Source organism: Phasianus colchicus, chromosome 4 (assembly GCF_987193195.1).
Source record: "Phasianus colchicus chromosome 4, bPhaCol1.hap1.1, whole genome shotgun sequence".
Lineage (NCBI taxonomy): Eukaryota > Metazoa > Chordata > Aves > Galliformes > Phasianidae > Phasianus > Phasianus colchicus.
Genome location: NC_143439.1, coordinates 2,335,892 through 2,353,224, shown reverse-complemented (window position 1 = coordinate 2,353,224; position 17,333 = coordinate 2,335,892). Strand labels below are relative to the sequence as shown.

The window sequence follows — 17,333 nt, the reverse complement described above, 5'->3', positions numbered from 1 at the left end:
CAGCTAACTTAAGGGTGGGTAAGAGATATTTCTGATGTCTAAAATCAGCATTCATAACACAAGCTGAACTATTGCTAAAAAGGAAAGAATGATGAAAAGGACTGATAAACCTGCATGCATCTTTTCAGAGTGTTTTTCAAGCTTAAGCTTTTGAATAGCAATTATGGAGAACATTATTTTTCATTTCAGTTTATGTTCTGGTAATCAATTATACACAGAGTTAGATAGCAGCCGTTTTGCTTCACCATTAGTAGAAAGAAAGCAAATAAAAATGAGATTACTGAACATAATGAGTTCTTCTCCTTTCCTTTCTCTACGTTTGATTCCAGTTAACTGAGTTAACCATGGATTTTCCACTTTAAAGGAGGAGAACTGGCTGTACACAATGAAGTCTCTTTGTTGTATTCTAACACTTCTTCCTTTCTCCGTTCTCCTCATTATTGCAATTTTTAAATTTTTCTGGCTAAAGATGACTCACATACGATCTCTACAGGAGACCATAAGCTGTGTATCCCTATGGCTGAAGTTTTACCAGCCATCCCCTGAGGCAGGAACTGGTTGGTTGCCCACGTAGGCTTTCTTGACCCCTTGCATATCATACAAGGTAGTATATGCTCCGTGACTTCTTGTGTTGCCATGTCTCTCTAGTGCTGGTAACTGTTATCTCTAAGCATACACAGAATAGTAGCTGCACAAAGCAAATAAAAAATGACAGCAGTAGTGAATCAAGTTGGCCACACAAACAGAAGGAGATAGGTATCTTGTGTTTTCATATTTTTGCTTTCAGAGAGACCTGGAAGCATCCTAGAAGCAGCTCCATATTTGCTCACAACAGCCACAGCTATTTGCCAAGTTAGGTCAGAGTGCAAGTGCAGTACTCAAGGAAATCCTTGCTGCCTATGAGTTTGCTTACTCCTTGTAGAAAGGTGTAAAATGTCCTTCGTGCAAAGAAAAAATATGTACACAGTGGTTATAATTCAATAAAACTTGTCCATGTACTGTACTTGTGGTCCCATGGTGAGGTAATGTAGAGTGGTAACTACAGTCCTACAAAGTTTGTGGTATTTGAAGCTTTCAGAGTTTTGTGGATCCTTAGGTGGCACTGGGGGCATGTCAGATTGTTTAGTGATGGGACAGAGGGAACCATCTGCAGAGTCCACTGGGAACAGATGTCCACAATCTTTGTCCTGGAGAGTGCTGGTTGGTACAGCCCAAGCAGTGCCAGGGAGAGTGCTAACAAAGTGCTGTCAACTACCAGGAGCATGTTGCTCAGCTTCTCACTCTGTTCTTGTTTTATTTAGCAAAGTCATTGAAATGGAAGGGACTCCCAGCCTGTTCCCACAGGCAGTGTGAAAGCCTTCAGCCATCTGGCACAGAGACTGTGCCCACACAGGCACTGCTGCAAACAGTGCACTTGGCCATATGATACCAAGCATGCCCTCCTTGTCTGTGCCCTCGTTTTCCCATCTCCAGAGATGGCTGAACAGCCGTCAGCAAATTGATAAAGCCAAATTCAAGTTTTAATTAAAGGAATCTCTAGTCTCCAGCTTTTGCTATTAGGCATCTTAATAATCTTAAGTATAAATTCCTGTTTTTCATTTTGTGTGATTAACTCTTGTAAGTAATGATGTAGTTCTCCTAAAATGTGTTGCTTGTAAAACTTGATTTTTACAGACCTATTTTAAGGCCTCATTTCAAAATAATCACCTTCCAATTGAACTGCTTTAGGCCTCAGGAATGCACGCATACTGTGCAGTTCTGCACAAGCAGAGGTCCTGCATCCTTGGAGACACTCAAGGTCAGACTGGATGGGGCTCTGAGCATTCTGATCTAGCTGTAGGTGTCATTGCAGGGTATTTAGATTAGATGGCCTTTAAACATCCCTTCCAACTCAAACGAATCTATCATTCTATGTCTGCACTCAGGTAACACTCCTCCATTGTTACTGGTCCAGCACAGGTTCAACGGAAACCCCAGGAAAGCAAGGAAAATATTAGGTCCTCTGTTTGAGATAAAGAACTATAGACTGCAAAGTGTAGTTTTTAATTTTATATATATACATACATACATATATGTATATAGTATTGTGGGATATTCATGCAAAAACAAAACACTGAGCTTTCTGACAAACAAGCGTAGAGTATATAGAAACCTGGCAAGATGTTTTAGCAACTGTGGGAGTAGGTTGAATCAACTGTCTGTGTCCCATGAGATAAATCTGACACTGGAATACCAGGTTTAAATGGAGGCAGCTTCTCTGGAGTATGAAGTTTATTTTATCCCCTCCCATTAGCAGTGCCTAGAGCAGCAGATGCTCCGTGCTGTGGCAGCCAAGGAGGGATCATGCTGCTGCACACTCCTATCCCAACATGGCTGCTTTCTTAGAGCTCTGCCTTAAAGTATTTGTATTTTGGCATCACCCTTGCTCAGATGGTGCATTTTTCAGGACAAGAACATGATCACTTCTTATGTGTAAGATATTCTCCCCGGTGGATCTTGCTGCCAGCTTCTTTCTGCTATGAGTAGGACTGCTGATGAGGGCATGGGAAAGGCAGTGCTGCTGAAGGAGCAGCTCTGGTCACGTATCATGAAGAGGCCACTGCTTTCAGAGCCGCAGGCACATCAGTGCTAGAGTCTGTGAGAGGTACTGTGGCCCTAAGCTAATGGGATGAGTCAGCCCTGGGGCAGCTCTGCCATGGCTGCAGTGCCACCAGCCCAAACAAACCCATCCCTGCTTCACCAGCTTGGTTACCTCAAGTAAACTCAAAGGTCACAGTGCTGCTAATTGAGATGTGGCTGAGTACTAACAGCTCTAATGTTAGAGGACAGAAGTAAAAAGGGAATTGCTCTAAGGCTTTATTTTTGTGTGCAGCCCTTAAGGGTCAGAAATAATTTGTCCCCAAGCATGTTTAAATATAGATTCTGCTATTGAAAAAGTCATGTAGTGTAGGATTAGTAGAGTATTCCTGTGAAGCACACAAGTAAGTCTGTTTTGTATAAAGTCCAGTTGTGCAAATTCCTGGCCCAAGAGGCAAACCACAGTCTGTTTCTCTTATGCAGTACCATCAATGTCTATATAGTTAGTTGTTGGTTCTTTTTTCACACTAAATTATGCCTACATCACCAGATGTAATTCTGCAAACTTTAATTTCTATAGCTTGATGCTCTCTTCCTTTCAGAAGAGCTCAGTGAAGTCTGAGAGAGGAAAGTACAAGCAATAATTTCCTCATATATCCCATCTGAAATGAGCCTTATGAGGGATATATATGCACTATTCATCCAGTGTACTGGGACATTAACAGTACAGAGCTGTTTACCTATTTTGCAGCTAGGTAAAATAATGTACAGGTACAGATTTTCTTGCCTGAGAGCATGACACAAACTTTAAGGCTCAAATTATCGCAGGAATTTCCCCTCGCAGTTCCTCAGTTTCCCTGGGCAACACTTTGCACTGTGCATACAATTGATTGGTGTTTTCATTTGCACTGGTTTCATTGCAACACATTTCTCTCACTGCCCAGACGAACGGGAGGAGGAATGTCTATAAATCGATGATGATCCTACTGACCCCGCTTGTGTTTCTTTTCTGCTCCTTGAGGTGTCCATTCATTCTCTGGCTTTCTAAGTTCAGCTTCAGATTTCCTCACCACTTTTGTATAATTTCCTTTTTAAATAATATCTAGTTTAATATCTTCAAAACATGAAGATGAGGTATGAAAATCACTACTGATAACACAAATAAGCAGTTTTAATGCAGTATTAAAAACATGGCTCTTCTACACCGCTAACCTTGCATGGATTTACATACATCTCTGAGCTTCTTAGGGCAAAGAACCTGTAATTTGCCACAAAGCAGCTCTTGTATTGTGGAGTGGCATTCATAATAATAGCACCAGGTAAATAACACAGGGATTCAAAGACAAAATTTATCCCTTAAGGTCAATCTGGATTAATATAAGAAAAGTCCTCGAGGGAATTTAGGAACTATGAAGCAAGGAAATGGATTATATTAATCTGTAAAGTCCATGTTTCTTTTGAGGACTGACAGATAAAATGCAGATAATAGTTTTTATTTGGTTATTAATGTTAGTGTTATTAACGTTTTGGCAGTGGATGTCCATTACACATTATATCCAAGATACAATTATACCAACTGTGGGGCAGCTGCCAATTATTCTCCACAAAAGCCCATTTGCATGGCTCTGTTGTTCAGTTTATATACTGAAATGTGTATACGAACCCATTTGTTGTGCTAGCCCAGCCCTTCTGTTCAATTGCTTATACACCTAAACGTAATTCTTCTGAAATTCCTGTTGAGGTGCCTTCTCAATTCTGCTGTGGCTAAGCTATGTAGAGATGCTCATTCTCATGGAGGCCTAAAGCACAATGCTGAGTAACTAAGATCCTAGATAACACTGGATGAGATCTGTGTGGTTAGAAGGTCTCCCTTCTATAAGCCAGCCCCAAAGGAGAGCCTTAGGTAAGACCCACCCAGAGGATAGGATGGTGCTGCTTGCCTTGCTGTCCTCCTGCCTGCAATGCAGTGCCTTATGGTAGAAGTATTCATGAAGAACAGAGTTGGGATGTAACTTAAATACTGTCTATGTTTTCATATCCTTGGCTTGGAACCCAGGTACCATGCAAACTTCATAACCACTCACCTATAAAATCATATTAGCTGTTGAATTGCTTTATATACAATAAGACTGCTCTAAGAAGATATATGCTACTACCTCAGGAGAGGCTGCAGTGCAGTGGCTACATCATTCTCCTGAGAACTGAGGCATGTCAGTTCAAATTCTAGCTCTGATCACACATGACATTTCATTTTAGGTGTCCCATCTCCTCCTTGCAAATTCTTAAACGAGTACTGCTGCTAGCATTGCTTGGCTTTGTATAAAGATTGTACTTATTCAGTGGGAAAAGGAGATAGTGCTTTTTAAAAATTAATTAAAGCACTATTGTGTGAATGGGGAGCTCTGGATTCCTATTTCAAGCAAAGCAGAACCACTTCAGGAAAAACAGGGGATTCTCTGCAGACCCCTCGATCTCATGCTTACCGCTTACTTATAGATTTCTTTTCTTTTAGAGGGAAATGAGGACTAACCCTGGTTTTCCACATCCTTCTGACAGCTGAGATTTGGGGGATCTGTGAGAGATGCTGCTACACGATTGCTTTTGGTGAGAAAATCTCTAATGTTCCTACAACACAGAGGGATTCTACAGTGAACCCCACTGCAGCAGATGCAGAGTCCACAGCACAGGGTGGAATACTGTGTGGAGATCTGTCACCCTACAGCAGGCATCAGTGCAGTGCTTTTCTCCACACGGAAAGCACAGTGAGGAATTAGTGCACCAAGTGGAAAGCAACATGAGAAATTAGTGCATCAACTTTGTCACAACACAATGGCTGCAGGGAAAGCTCAGAATGATGCCATAAAATAGATTGAAAGGTAATTTCTAATTAATCACGTTCATCCAGGATGACATAAAGCAGCCTTAAAATTTCTGGGAATTAGCCCAGCAATTTTAACTTCAGCAAACACTGTCACGGTTACTTCAGAACTCTCTATAAATCACACTCAAACAGGCATAAAAGAGTTGAAACAACTTTTAACCAGAGGTGGGGGAAGAGTATTTGCTTTTTAAATACAGATGCTATTTGTGGAAAGAATACATTTTTGATGAAGTGTTCAGAATCAACTGATACATGTGATTGATGTCCATAATAATTGCACACTTCTATAATCCTTCCACTCCAATAAATGTTTCAAGCTTATATTTTGGATTTCATTAATACTTAGACAAAAACAACTTGTGGACAACATCATGAAAGCATGAGAATTAATCTATGTTGTATAACTGGTTAATAATGATGGATACTTTTTCTTCCTGGAGTAAATACTAGCTAATTCGCTAGACCTCCCTCCTCTCTTCATGAAAAAGCCAAGTCCAAATGATTTCATGGGTTTTTAAAGAATGGTGGCAAGATATTGCTTACGTAAAGCTGAATTTCTCCACTTGATAAATATCTGATGCTGCTACAGTGCTAACAGTTCTGATGTTTTTAAATTTCTAAGAGAGAACACAGCAAATCTAGGAACACAGACAAACTGAGGGAAAAAAAAAAAAAGAAAAAAAAAGAGGCAGCTGAAATATATCTGTGGAAAGAGACTCAAAGTGAAACGATCACGCTTATTTTTATTCTTGATAAGCAGCGGGGCAGCTTGGAATAAACACAGATAGAAATTTTCTTCGTCTTTTTAATGAGTTCAAAGAGGCTAAACAAAGACACTGAAGAGTTGAACATCGCTGCGTACAGCACAGTAAACAGATTAAAATTTTATACCTGAGCAAAAAAAGGAATTTAACTATTAACTACAGCATGCAGAATAACTGATAAGTTATCGCATAAACGTAGCATACTGTTATTAGGTTACACTCATTCAGATGCTCTTAATTTTTACTGAAGCTGAAGATGGAAATAGCTCCAAGATGAGAGGAGTGTGTGAAATAAAACCACAATAAGAAAAAGTACATTGCCATCTAGCAGCCTTTCCAGAAGATCAAAATTATCTGCTGTTTTATTACGCAGGGAAAAAGCAACAACAATTCAAAGCCTGTGGAGTTAATAACACGTCAGACATTTAAGCAGGTCTTGAAAATTAAAATATTGGCAGTTTATGATGTGCTCATAAAAGACCTGAGCCTGCATCTCCTCCCTCAAATGCCACTTAAAAGCTCTGTGTTTACAAGCTCTTCCAAATGTGGAATTAAAGGTAGGGATCTGCAGAGAATTAGTGATGAGGTCCCAGACTTGCAATTTTTCTCACCAACATAACCATAGCCAATTCATAAGGGATGACTTTTGACCCCATTTGATTGACCCAAATCCACCTTTACCTTTCTTCATACCAAATCTGGTATTTTTTTCTTTTCTCTTTTCCTTTCCCCTAATCCATTCAGAATATTCTGGTTTGAAGTGCTTCAGTGCGAGTCAGAAACAGTACCGGATCTCTCTATTTTCCTTATCTCCACAAAAGGTCCCTGTGGGAGAAAAAGTGGCTGAAAAGTTTGAGCTTTAACCAGCACAGCCCATTTTCCCCAGACAGGCTTCATTCTTCCAGGAGACTTCTATTCTCCCTGGTCTCTACATGCGGTATACAAGTTGCCTGCTGCCATCAGCAGTATTCCTGTGCTACAAAACAGCCATTTACCTTCCTATAGCCAAAGCAGCAAACTCTGTCTTTGTCATTTAGACTTGTCAAGTAGGGATGGGAGGGATGGGGTTGTCTCTTACCATGTTACAGACAGCCACAAACAAAATATCTCTCTTGTTTTCTCGGAGTTGTGTAGTCACATCCTCGTGGTGCCAACCTACTCCCCTCAAATCATATCATCTGCCTTGACTTGCCTGCTACTTTTCTTTCACCTTTTATGAGTAAAACTACGCATTAAAAATGCATGTGTCAGAATGGATTTATTCCTTTGTCCACAACATGTGCAGTTCTTCTTTAAAGTCAGAAATCTTAGACATTGGTAGGTTGTGTGAAAGAGTCTGCAGGGAACTGACTCTTCTTTGCTTCCAGTTTCTTCCTGGCTTTGAAAGCTGCTGACACTTCAGGGTGGATGGAGTCTAGCCGCTGCTCGCACTGAAAAGCTGTGAGGAAGGCCGTCCTGTAGTTGTTATTCATCCAGCCATAGAGAAGGGGGTTAGCAAATGTTGAGCACATGGCAATGACATGAAACACCGTGTAGATCAGTTTATACTCTTTCAGGTCCAACACCTGACTGTCAATATCGCTGACGAGCTGGAAGGCATGGAATGGCAGCCAACTGACAGCAAACACAACAACCACGCAAACCAGCATCTTGGTGGTTTTCTGACGCCGGTGGTGGTAGTGGTCGTTCCCCGCCCCAGGACTAACATGGTTCTTGAGCTTGGTCCAAATGCGGGTGTAGGCGTAGGAGATGATGGCCAGAGGCAGCACGTACTGGATCAGGAGCATGGAGACACTGTAGATGGTGCCATAGTTAAGCTGCCCCTCCCCTGGCCACTTCTCAGAGCAGACCACAATCTTGAAGTCAGGAATGATCTCAATCAGCGAGTACTCGCGGAAGATGGCCAGAGGGCTTGCCAACAGGGCACTGACTGCCCATGCAACTCCTATGATCAGGAAGCTGATACGCTTAGAGATTTTGCTTTCCAAGTGATAGACAATACAGCGATGTCGATCCAAGGCAATCACAGTCAATGTAACAGTAGACACGTGCACAGCAAGAGCTTGGGCATAAGGCACTAAATGGCACAAGACTGGGCCTAATTTCCACTCACCCAATAGTGTGTAAACTAGAGTGAAAGGCAAGCACAAGGTGTTCACCAGCAGATCAGCCACGGCCAGGTTGGCGATGAAGAAGTTGGTCACCGTGCGCATGCTTTTGAACTTGATGATCACGTGGATCACAAGAGAGTTCCCGATCACCCCCAACAGAATGATGGAACAGTAAGCAAAGATGAGGATTATCTGCACCTCAACTAGCGTTGTGCTGTCCTTCAATTCTGGTTTGGGGTCAAGAGCCAGTTCATTGAGTGGTGTGGTGTATCTTGGCAAGTACAGCTTGGTGAACAACTCCATCTTCATTTCATCTGTCTGGTTTTCTTCACCCATTGCTTCCAGGGGCCCCATCCTTTCAGTAGCAATAGCTCTGCCCCTGAAAAACAGAAAAACACAAGAACACACTGAGAAATCAGTCTGCAGTGGCTAAGGCAAGAAGTAATGAGCTAAAGGTAGAGCAGTTTTCTTCTCTAACCTAAGTTCTGCATGTCACAATTGAGAGAAGACCTGTTTTAATATATTTAAATTATGTTGGCCTTACATTTCAAGCTTGATCCTGTAATATTATTCAGGCATGACTCTTGATGAAAATTGGGACAGATTTCAGAAGCAGCTCAAAGACAAAGTTTGCCTAAGTAAATGCAGGAGGATTAAGATCCAGCTGGGCAGTATATCCTTTTTTTTTCAGAAACCACTACCTAAGTGTAGTAGTTATGTAGCACAAAACTTTCACTAATACCCATGGTATTCTACATAGAATGGCACCATCCAGACTGTTATTAGCATAATAACATTCCAGCTTTTCCTTAATGGAAAGCATTTCCTACCAAATTCCTATAGGTTTATATCTTAGTTTCAGAGAACTAAATATTGATGTCTTTCTTTAATAAACTTTCTTCTAAGAAAGTCAGTGCCACAAGGCAAACAAAAGCACCACTCTAGCAGAACTGAAAAGACAGCATTTCTCTGAAATGGCTGTGTAACCTATTCATGCTGAAATTAACAAAAGAAACGATTAAAACTCAGATATAAATAATATTTCCTTTTTGACTAATGCCTGAGAAAACGCAGTTCCCTGGATGCTGCCCATCGGTTCTTGTCTGCAGTCCTGTGACTGCAGGCAAATCATTACCCTTCTAATGTCAGTGAGAACTTCACCACTGGCATCAAAAATCACATTTTGTTGGCTTCCCCACACAGGCTGAGCCAAATTCTGCTCAGCTAACCCATACTGCCCTAATATAGAGTAGGTATGGATGGATAAATGGATGTTTTATAGTCTTCATATAGGGACTTCAACCCTATATGAAATGTGCCTGTTCTCATGCAGACTCTCCAAACCTTGAGTGACATGTTAAGGAAACACCATGCACATGGAGGCTCCATGGTTTGACCTCTGCAAATACTAAGAAAATGTCAGTGCACAGTGGGCTCACAGAAGAAACTCCACTGGTTGCCACTGAGGGTAAAGCCAAAGCTGAGTGACTGCTTTACTTTCCCATTCATACATACCCTAAGGAAAGCAAGAGTAGAGAAGTAATGTCACTTCCTTGCCATGAGATGTTACATACGGTTCCACCTCAATTTCAGGTCTGCTTAAAGAAATATTCTTGCTGTTAAAACCTGTGGTTTCATGCGGCCTTTTTATTTGTGATGATCGTGATTTCAATCCCATCCACTTCACTGCAGATCTCCATTCCTACCTGTGTCTCCACTGACATGTATCAGCGACATCCCTAGGTGTGATTTCCTAACCAAATTGCTGCACATGTGCATCTGTATCCAGTGACTGGCTACTACAGCCAGAAACAAATACTGTCTGACAAGATGTGACCAAGCCCTTTGTGTTTTGTTTTCATACCACACAACATCCCAAAGAATTTCTCAGTGCAAACCTTCTATTTTTCTTTTTTTTTTTTCACATACTGGAAGCTATTTTCTCCCAGACTACGCTGGTCTTAATTATGCTATACCATTTCTGCACAATTAATTAACAGTGCAGGCTGAGATGTGCAGCATGGTGAGGTACACAGCTGAGATGTACTGCTGTTTGTAGAAGCTTACCCCACAATTTCAAACAATGTAATCATTTACTGACTATGTGTAAGCAAGGGTAGCAGGACAGGATTTCTTATCAATACACCTTTAGTCCAGCAGGTAGGAAAAGTGAAAGATCCCTGTAAATTTGCACAGCCAAAGCAATGCAGATGTCCAGAGGTCGCCTGAGCTTTTTCCTTCAACCTGTGTACCTGCACACAAGAATTATGCTTACATACATATATTAGTGAAGCAGACATAAAGCAGTGAGGTCTCAGAACTGTCAGGTGCTCCAAGATCTCATCTTTTTTTTTCCTTGCAAAAACAAAAGGCATATTTACACACTGTAGTAGTAGTGCGAGAGGGAAGGCAAATTTCAGTTCTCCCTTGCTTTCTACAAATCCAGGGAGCATGATGGAACTCAGCCAAAAAAAAAAGATAGCATCCCTTTCTTCCCCAAAACATTTTTGCTATTTTCTCCTGTCTCTGAATTCTCATGATTCCTACTTCAAACCTACTATTTAGCAAAGCCTTCTTTTGTTCCACCGCTTTTGTTCTGTTTGTTACTGCCTTGTTTGGGCCGATGAAAGGCGTTTTGGTCTTGCGTGACCAAAGCGGAGGGTGGGAGAAGGGACCACTGGTGTCTCCAGCTGAGATGAGTTGGGGACTCAGGAAGGGACGAAATAAAATGGGAAAGTCTGGCATTGCTAGTGGGACATTCAGTAGGCAAAGGATCAGCTGTTGTCCTAGAATGGGGAAGCCAGACAGCATTTGACAAGATCCTTCCCGTTCTTAGCTTAAACTCTCCATCCGATGATATTCATTTGCACACCCACCGCACTGAGCTATTCTTCCCCAGTTTCTCCCACACCCTCCTTCGGGAGCGGGCATCAAATCGCATCGAAAGTTCCTCGGAAGAAGACCGGCGGCGGTTTTGTAACGGTTCCGACAACAAGCGAGCAGAAAGGGCAAAGCACCTACGTGATGGCACAGGCACGCGGCGCTCCGGGCACGGCGGCACCGGAGCAGCTCCGGAGTTGCTGCGGCGGAGACAGGTGATGCTCCGGCTCTCACCGCACCCATCCCGGGCGCGCCCTCGGAACCCCATTTTCACCTCCCCCTGCCCTGCCCTGCCCGCCCCCCTTCCCCGGCACACTCACCGCGGCGGCTCTCTCCTCCCAGTCGATGGGGCAGCATCGAAAGTTTGGAGGCGCGGGCAGCGGCGGGCCCCGCACGCCGAGGGGCGGGACGGGGCGGGACGTTGGGACGGGACGGACCGGGAGGACCGCCGCCTCCCTCCCTGCCTCCTGCCTCCCGCAGAGCGCCCGGCGGGCGGAGCGCCGTGCACAGCCCCGGGATGCGGCTCCGCCTCTCACGGCGCCGAACGGCTGCGGGGCGGGGGATGCGCGGCGGGGTGCGGGCTTGGCGAGGGGCTGTCCGAGCCAGAGAGCGGGGATTTAGCGGGGGAAAGGCTCCGCTAAAGGGGGGTCCGCGCTCGCTCTTCTTCACTGCTTCTTAGTGTTCCCACATCCTGAGTGCAAAGGGGACGCCTTTTCTCCGAATTGCCGCTGGAATCCTTAGCTGTGAGAGCCCCGGCTTGCAGATTTGCGGCTCTTCGTAAGAAGAGTGAAAATGCCCGTTACCGGGGCAGGTGTGAGGATGAATGAAACGTTTATGTATTCCATCTAGAGCAAAAGAAACAGTTGGTATTTCTTTAAAAGGCTGCAAAAGTAAAGACAACAGCTGCTGTGTTTACTTGAGCTCTATGCTCAGCAAAATATTTCAAAAATCTCTCTCTTGTCAGGGAGCTTAATTGAGGACTAGCTCTAGCCTGCACTGCCATCTTTCTTGGAGGGGTCTGCCTTCATTACATCCCATCAGTAGGATCTCCTTAGCATTTTGCTGTGCTCGTATGTAACTTAGACCACAAGAACCACAGACAGGGCTCCTCCATGTGTGCCTGGAGGGCCTGATTCAGCAAGCAGAGTCCCAGTCCTAAATGTAGTCGCCAAAAACAAGGACCAAAAGATCACACTCACTCAGTGGCCACTGGTGTCCCAGCTGGTGCTGGGACAGATCTCCTCCAAATTTCCTATAGAAGCTGCTGTTCGGAACAGGAATGCTGCTTTCCTTGACATCTCCTGGTTGCATTAATATTTCAGGTAGCTTCGAAGATCAGCAACATAAGCTTCCCTCTTCTGACCTCCTTTTCAACCTGAACACACTGAATGAGGGCTCTTTCGTGGGCAAAGGTAATGATCTCTGCTTTGGTTGTAACTCAGCATTACACTCTTATTAGAGCACAGAATGTAAGTAGAGTATCAAGGACTAACTTCAGCAATTTATGGTTAGTTTTGAAATTCAAAACACGTCTCGAGAACTCCCTAAGATCTTTACTAATTCAGGCTGTCTCTGATGAAGGGCTTTGCTGTTAGTCCTTCAGCCCTTCTGAGACTGTTAATGGAAAGCTCCTAGCTTATTGCCAAATAGATTTCTTTGATGGCTAAATAAAGATCCAGGAATTTCAGTTCTCTTACCTCTGTTTATTTCGTTTCCCAAATCAGTTTAATTGTGGGATTTGCTTTTTGATCTGTCAGCACACATGGATGCGTGCCGTGAGTTTTAGCACAGCCCATGTATAATATATGGCTGGAAAGGCTGTGCTTGCCTTTCTTTCTCTAGCAAAGAGCATACAGTGGTTAATCCATCCCAGGGGTGATGCTCTTTTGCTCTGCTCCACACACCTGTTCTAGCTTAGCGTGCAGTCTTGCTTCTCACATCTTGGAGAGTGTGGTGAAATGCTATGATTCTTTACAATTTGCCTAGCTCAAATCTCCTGGGATCCCATAGCAAAGGAAAAGCTGTTCTTTTGTTTAACTTCCATACTCCTGGAGGAAATCAAGATGTGCAAGTTTCCAAAACTGCCAGGCCAGTGAAAGTTACACAAGGGAGAGGAGGTGTTATTTCCCATGATGAGGAGGTTCTGTGTTAAGGCACAACTGAAATACTTTATGGATATGCACTTCCAGTAAAAAACAGCAATTTATACTGCTTGTAAAAGAGTGGTAGTGAAGGATCCTGTAAACACACCTTGAATCAGATGTCATTGAAGACACCAAAATCAAGGGCAGAAAAAGTCAAGTAGTGCAGAACTGCTGGATGTGAAAAATGCCTCTGGGTGACCACCTCCAAAGCAACTGCAGATACTTTTCTCCGTGTGCACTTTAAATGAATGCCTGATAAACCAGAACAAGTCCAGAGCTCCAGAGCATTTAATTATGAACCAGATGGATCACGTGGGATTGCCAGGTTTCTTACAGCACTTCTAACAAGCTGCCCTGGGCTATAACCAGGTGAGTTCTGATTATGCCTGCAGTGAGGTGTCCCACAGCCCTCCCCATCCCAGCACTTGATGACCCAGGAGTATGTTTTGGTGTGGAGCTTACGATCTTGAGATGGTTTGTATTACAAAAATTAGTTGCCTGAACTTTAAATCCTCGGTTCCTATTTAAGGTGAGCCTACAAAATAAGCCTTTACTGTGAATATATATATATATGTACCAAGGTGAAACACAGATTGTATAGCTGAAGAGCTTGAAAAAAAAATCCACTGGACATATGTTGTTTCAGCTGAAAATCACACTTGCAGAGAAACTGGAGGGTGCAAGATATTTGATATGCTTATCTTTCCTCTGGCACTGTTTAACCATCTTTACTGTCAGAAAGTTGTCCCAAAGAATTCCATCCAACATGAGATTTTCAGAGGGAATAATAAGCAGTTCTGCAGCACCTCAGAAATTTACTGTTCTCATAGCAAAAGAAAGTTCTGTACACACTACCCAGACTCCAAGCAGTAATGACTTTTTTTTTCATAGAAACATGGTTGCAGTCACAGGATGAGGAAAGAGTTGCCAGTCTTTGTCCATAAATTGTCCAACATCAGATTTGTCAGATGTTTGATGGACATCAGCAAGGCAGAAGTTCATCAGACACTGCTCTCTTTACTCCACTTACAAAGAAACCATTTCCCCTTGAGCAGTAGCTCTGACAGCAGTGTTGTGCCACTCACTTGAGCCAAGCTCTGCCAAACCTTAATGACACAGATTTTTCCTGGAGTGAGCTGGGTTTTGTGGCATGGAGTATTCTACCCAATGCTGACAGTTGTTTAAAAATAACACCTGAAAACATGAGCTCAAGAAAGGAAATCTTCCTGAATTTCTTTGTGGTTCCAACACCAAGGTTATGGAGTAAGAAACTGTTCAGGACTGAGATTTTTTTTCTTATTAAAAGGCCTGTACAGATTTGTCAAAGTAGTGTTTAGAATGTCTTCTGATTCTACAGATCTGTGAACATTTTGGAATGCATTTATTAACCATCCTTTGTTCTTGTTCCCTTTTAGTTTAGATTCAGTCTCCCAGGTTCAGTTCAGCCTCTTTCTCTCCCTTTCTTAAATGCAGTCCTAAGAAGTAGCTGTATGCATAAACAAGTATAATCGATCTTAGACAGCTAAGGTGATAAATTCAAGACAGTGGGGAACTGGAGAAATTCACTGGATTTGTGAAGTATCAGCTTCAAGTTGCTAACAGCAGTACTTCACAGCCAGCGATGGTTAAACAATCAGTTCAGTTCATCTGGTTCGAAAACTAACAGTGTTAAAGGTTCAACTCAATTGCCTGTTTGGCTGAGTGAATTCTGCATCTTTCAGAGTAAGGCAGGGCTGCAGAGTTGAGCACTTGGTTTTAAATGTGGTCTGCTCAAAGCATCTCCTGCACGGCCTTAGCTGGTCCATTCCAAGAAAGGTAATCATGTAATGTTCAGTAGTCCAACCAAAAAATAACGTCACCCATTTAATATCAACACAACTATTTTTGTTTATCCTAAAGTCTTTAAGAAGCTAATCACATATTTTTTGTCACTGCTTCAATCAGTGCCCCAGACTGGCTGTGCTCATGCAATATGTACATTTTGAGTTTTTCTCTTTCTTTCCTCCATAGGTACTTTGCAGTTTCATTCATTCTCTTTCACAACATGCTCTCTTTTCTCTGCAGAGAATATAGAAATTGCCATTTCTTGACAGAGTTTTCCATGATACTTTCATCACTAGACCTTGACAAGAGCTACTCAACTTTTATGAAGATCTACTTTCTGTCACCTGGCATTCACAGAGGCTGGCCAAACAATGAATTTCTTGAAAAATACATGAGGAAGAAACAGTTTACTCTATTTTTTTAGTTGTTGCTTGCATTTTTTTTCTCTCTTCAAACTCAAGAATCCTGTTTTTCTTTAATTCCATTTCTTTTTATACTGACAGAGTTCTCCATACTCCAAATCGTGGAATGAAGGTGACACTTCCTTAAGCTATTAAAAGCTGGGTATAATGCCAATTGTTGCAAACACTAAAGAGTTTTTAGATGTTCCTGAGGCAAGCATGCTCTTTTTATTTGTAGAGAGTTCATCACAGAAAGAAGATTCTCACATATACCTTAGAGCTTGAACGTCATACACACTTCAGTCCTCAGTTTTCAGTAGTCTCACTCTAAATGGTTCCCAAAAGTGAGTCAACTACTTCTATTTGCTCTATGCTTGCTTGAACATCATTTATTTCTAATTCTGTTGCTGTTACAAGCAGCAGTGCCACTCACGCTTTGCTTTGCCTAAAAATGACGCTTACAATGATTTCAGAAAATTATGTGCATTCATGAGGTTCAATCAGATGATCTTCAAGCTCCGTTTTCAAAATCCTGATGAAATCTGTTGATGTGCTGAATAAATTGTCTTTGGAACAAAAGGAATTAGGCTGAAAAGATGAAAACCATTGTCTTGTACGTGTCCCTTCCCTCTCTACATTACATTTCTTAGAATGTAGAAAGTTGATCATAAGGTTTAAATGTGTTCTCTTGTGTTTGTAGACATTGCATAGAGCATGCAGTTAACTGTAGCCTAATCAGAAATACCATATTTTAGTTATTTTTCAAAAATATATATATATTTTTTCCTGTTACAGTTTGATATTCTTTCCTCAGGCTGCCCTTAAGCTCAAAAAGTGTCATCTCTTGACCCTTGCTCAGCCATCCAACATTAAGAGGCAGATGATCATTGGCAGCATTTCTTTCAAGCAGATTCTTTTTTTGTTGTTTTGTTGCATTTACAGATGCTTGAAAGAATCCGTGTAAATAGGGAAACCTACTGCAGATTAAATTGTTTTGTTGAATACTGGTATCTTTGAATGAAGACAAGCATTCTGATAGTGTATCACAGAATCATAGAATGGCCTGGGTTGAAAAGGACCACAATGACCATCTAGCTTCAACTCCCCTGCTATGTGCAGGTCGCCAACCAGCAGACCAGGCTGCCCAGAGCCACATCCAGCCTGGCCTTGAATGCCTGCAGGGATGGGGCATCCACAGCCTCCTTGGGCAACCTGTGAACAGTGCATCACCACCCTCTGTGTGAAAAACTTCCTCCTAATATCCAACCTAAACCTCCCCTGTCTCAGTTTAAAACCATTCCCCCTTGTCCTATCACTATCCACCCTCGTAAACAGCCGTTCCCCCTCCTGTTTACACGCTCCCTTCAAGTAATGCAAGGCTGCAATGAGGCATCCCCAGGGCCTAGAGTGTAAAATGCAATGCAATGCTTCTTGATATGTAATGCCATGTAAAACACATCACATTCGTTGTGAGGTTAAGATGCAATTCAAAACAATTTATGGACTTTCTTATTTGACACAAAGAAACTTTTTTTCATTTAGTCTTTGTGGGATAGTGTTGCAATAGTCGAGAGCCAAGTTAATGTTTTTCCCAGAAGTTGTTGAAAGTGGATTAATTCTCATAAGTTTTTAGCAAATTATTTGAGCTCATTTTTTCATATTTAAATAGAAATTTCAAGCTGTGCTAAACCCAATCACTAAATCCTCAGTTGTTTTGTACCTCTCTCTGGCTTTTTATGGAATAATTCAAT

At 42.3% G+C, this 17,333-nt stretch overlaps 1 protein-coding gene across 1 annotated transcript; it reads right to left on the bottom strand.

The window, feature by feature from the left end:
* Positions 1-5,785: 5,785 nt before the first annotated feature.
* On the bottom strand, positions 5,786-11,699 carry NPY2R (neuropeptide Y receptor Y2). The gene is made up of 2 exons (XM_031614260.2): positions 11,534-11,699; positions 5,786-8,712 (listed from the first exon to the last, which is right to left on the bottom strand). The coding sequence occupies exon 2, from the start codon at positions 8,685-8,687 to the stop codon at positions 7,530-7,532; it is 1,158 nt and encodes a 385-aa protein (XP_031470120.1). The 5' UTR covers positions 8,688-8,712; positions 11,534-11,699; the 3' UTR covers positions 5,786-7,529.
* Positions 11,700-17,333: the final 5,634 nt, after the last annotated feature.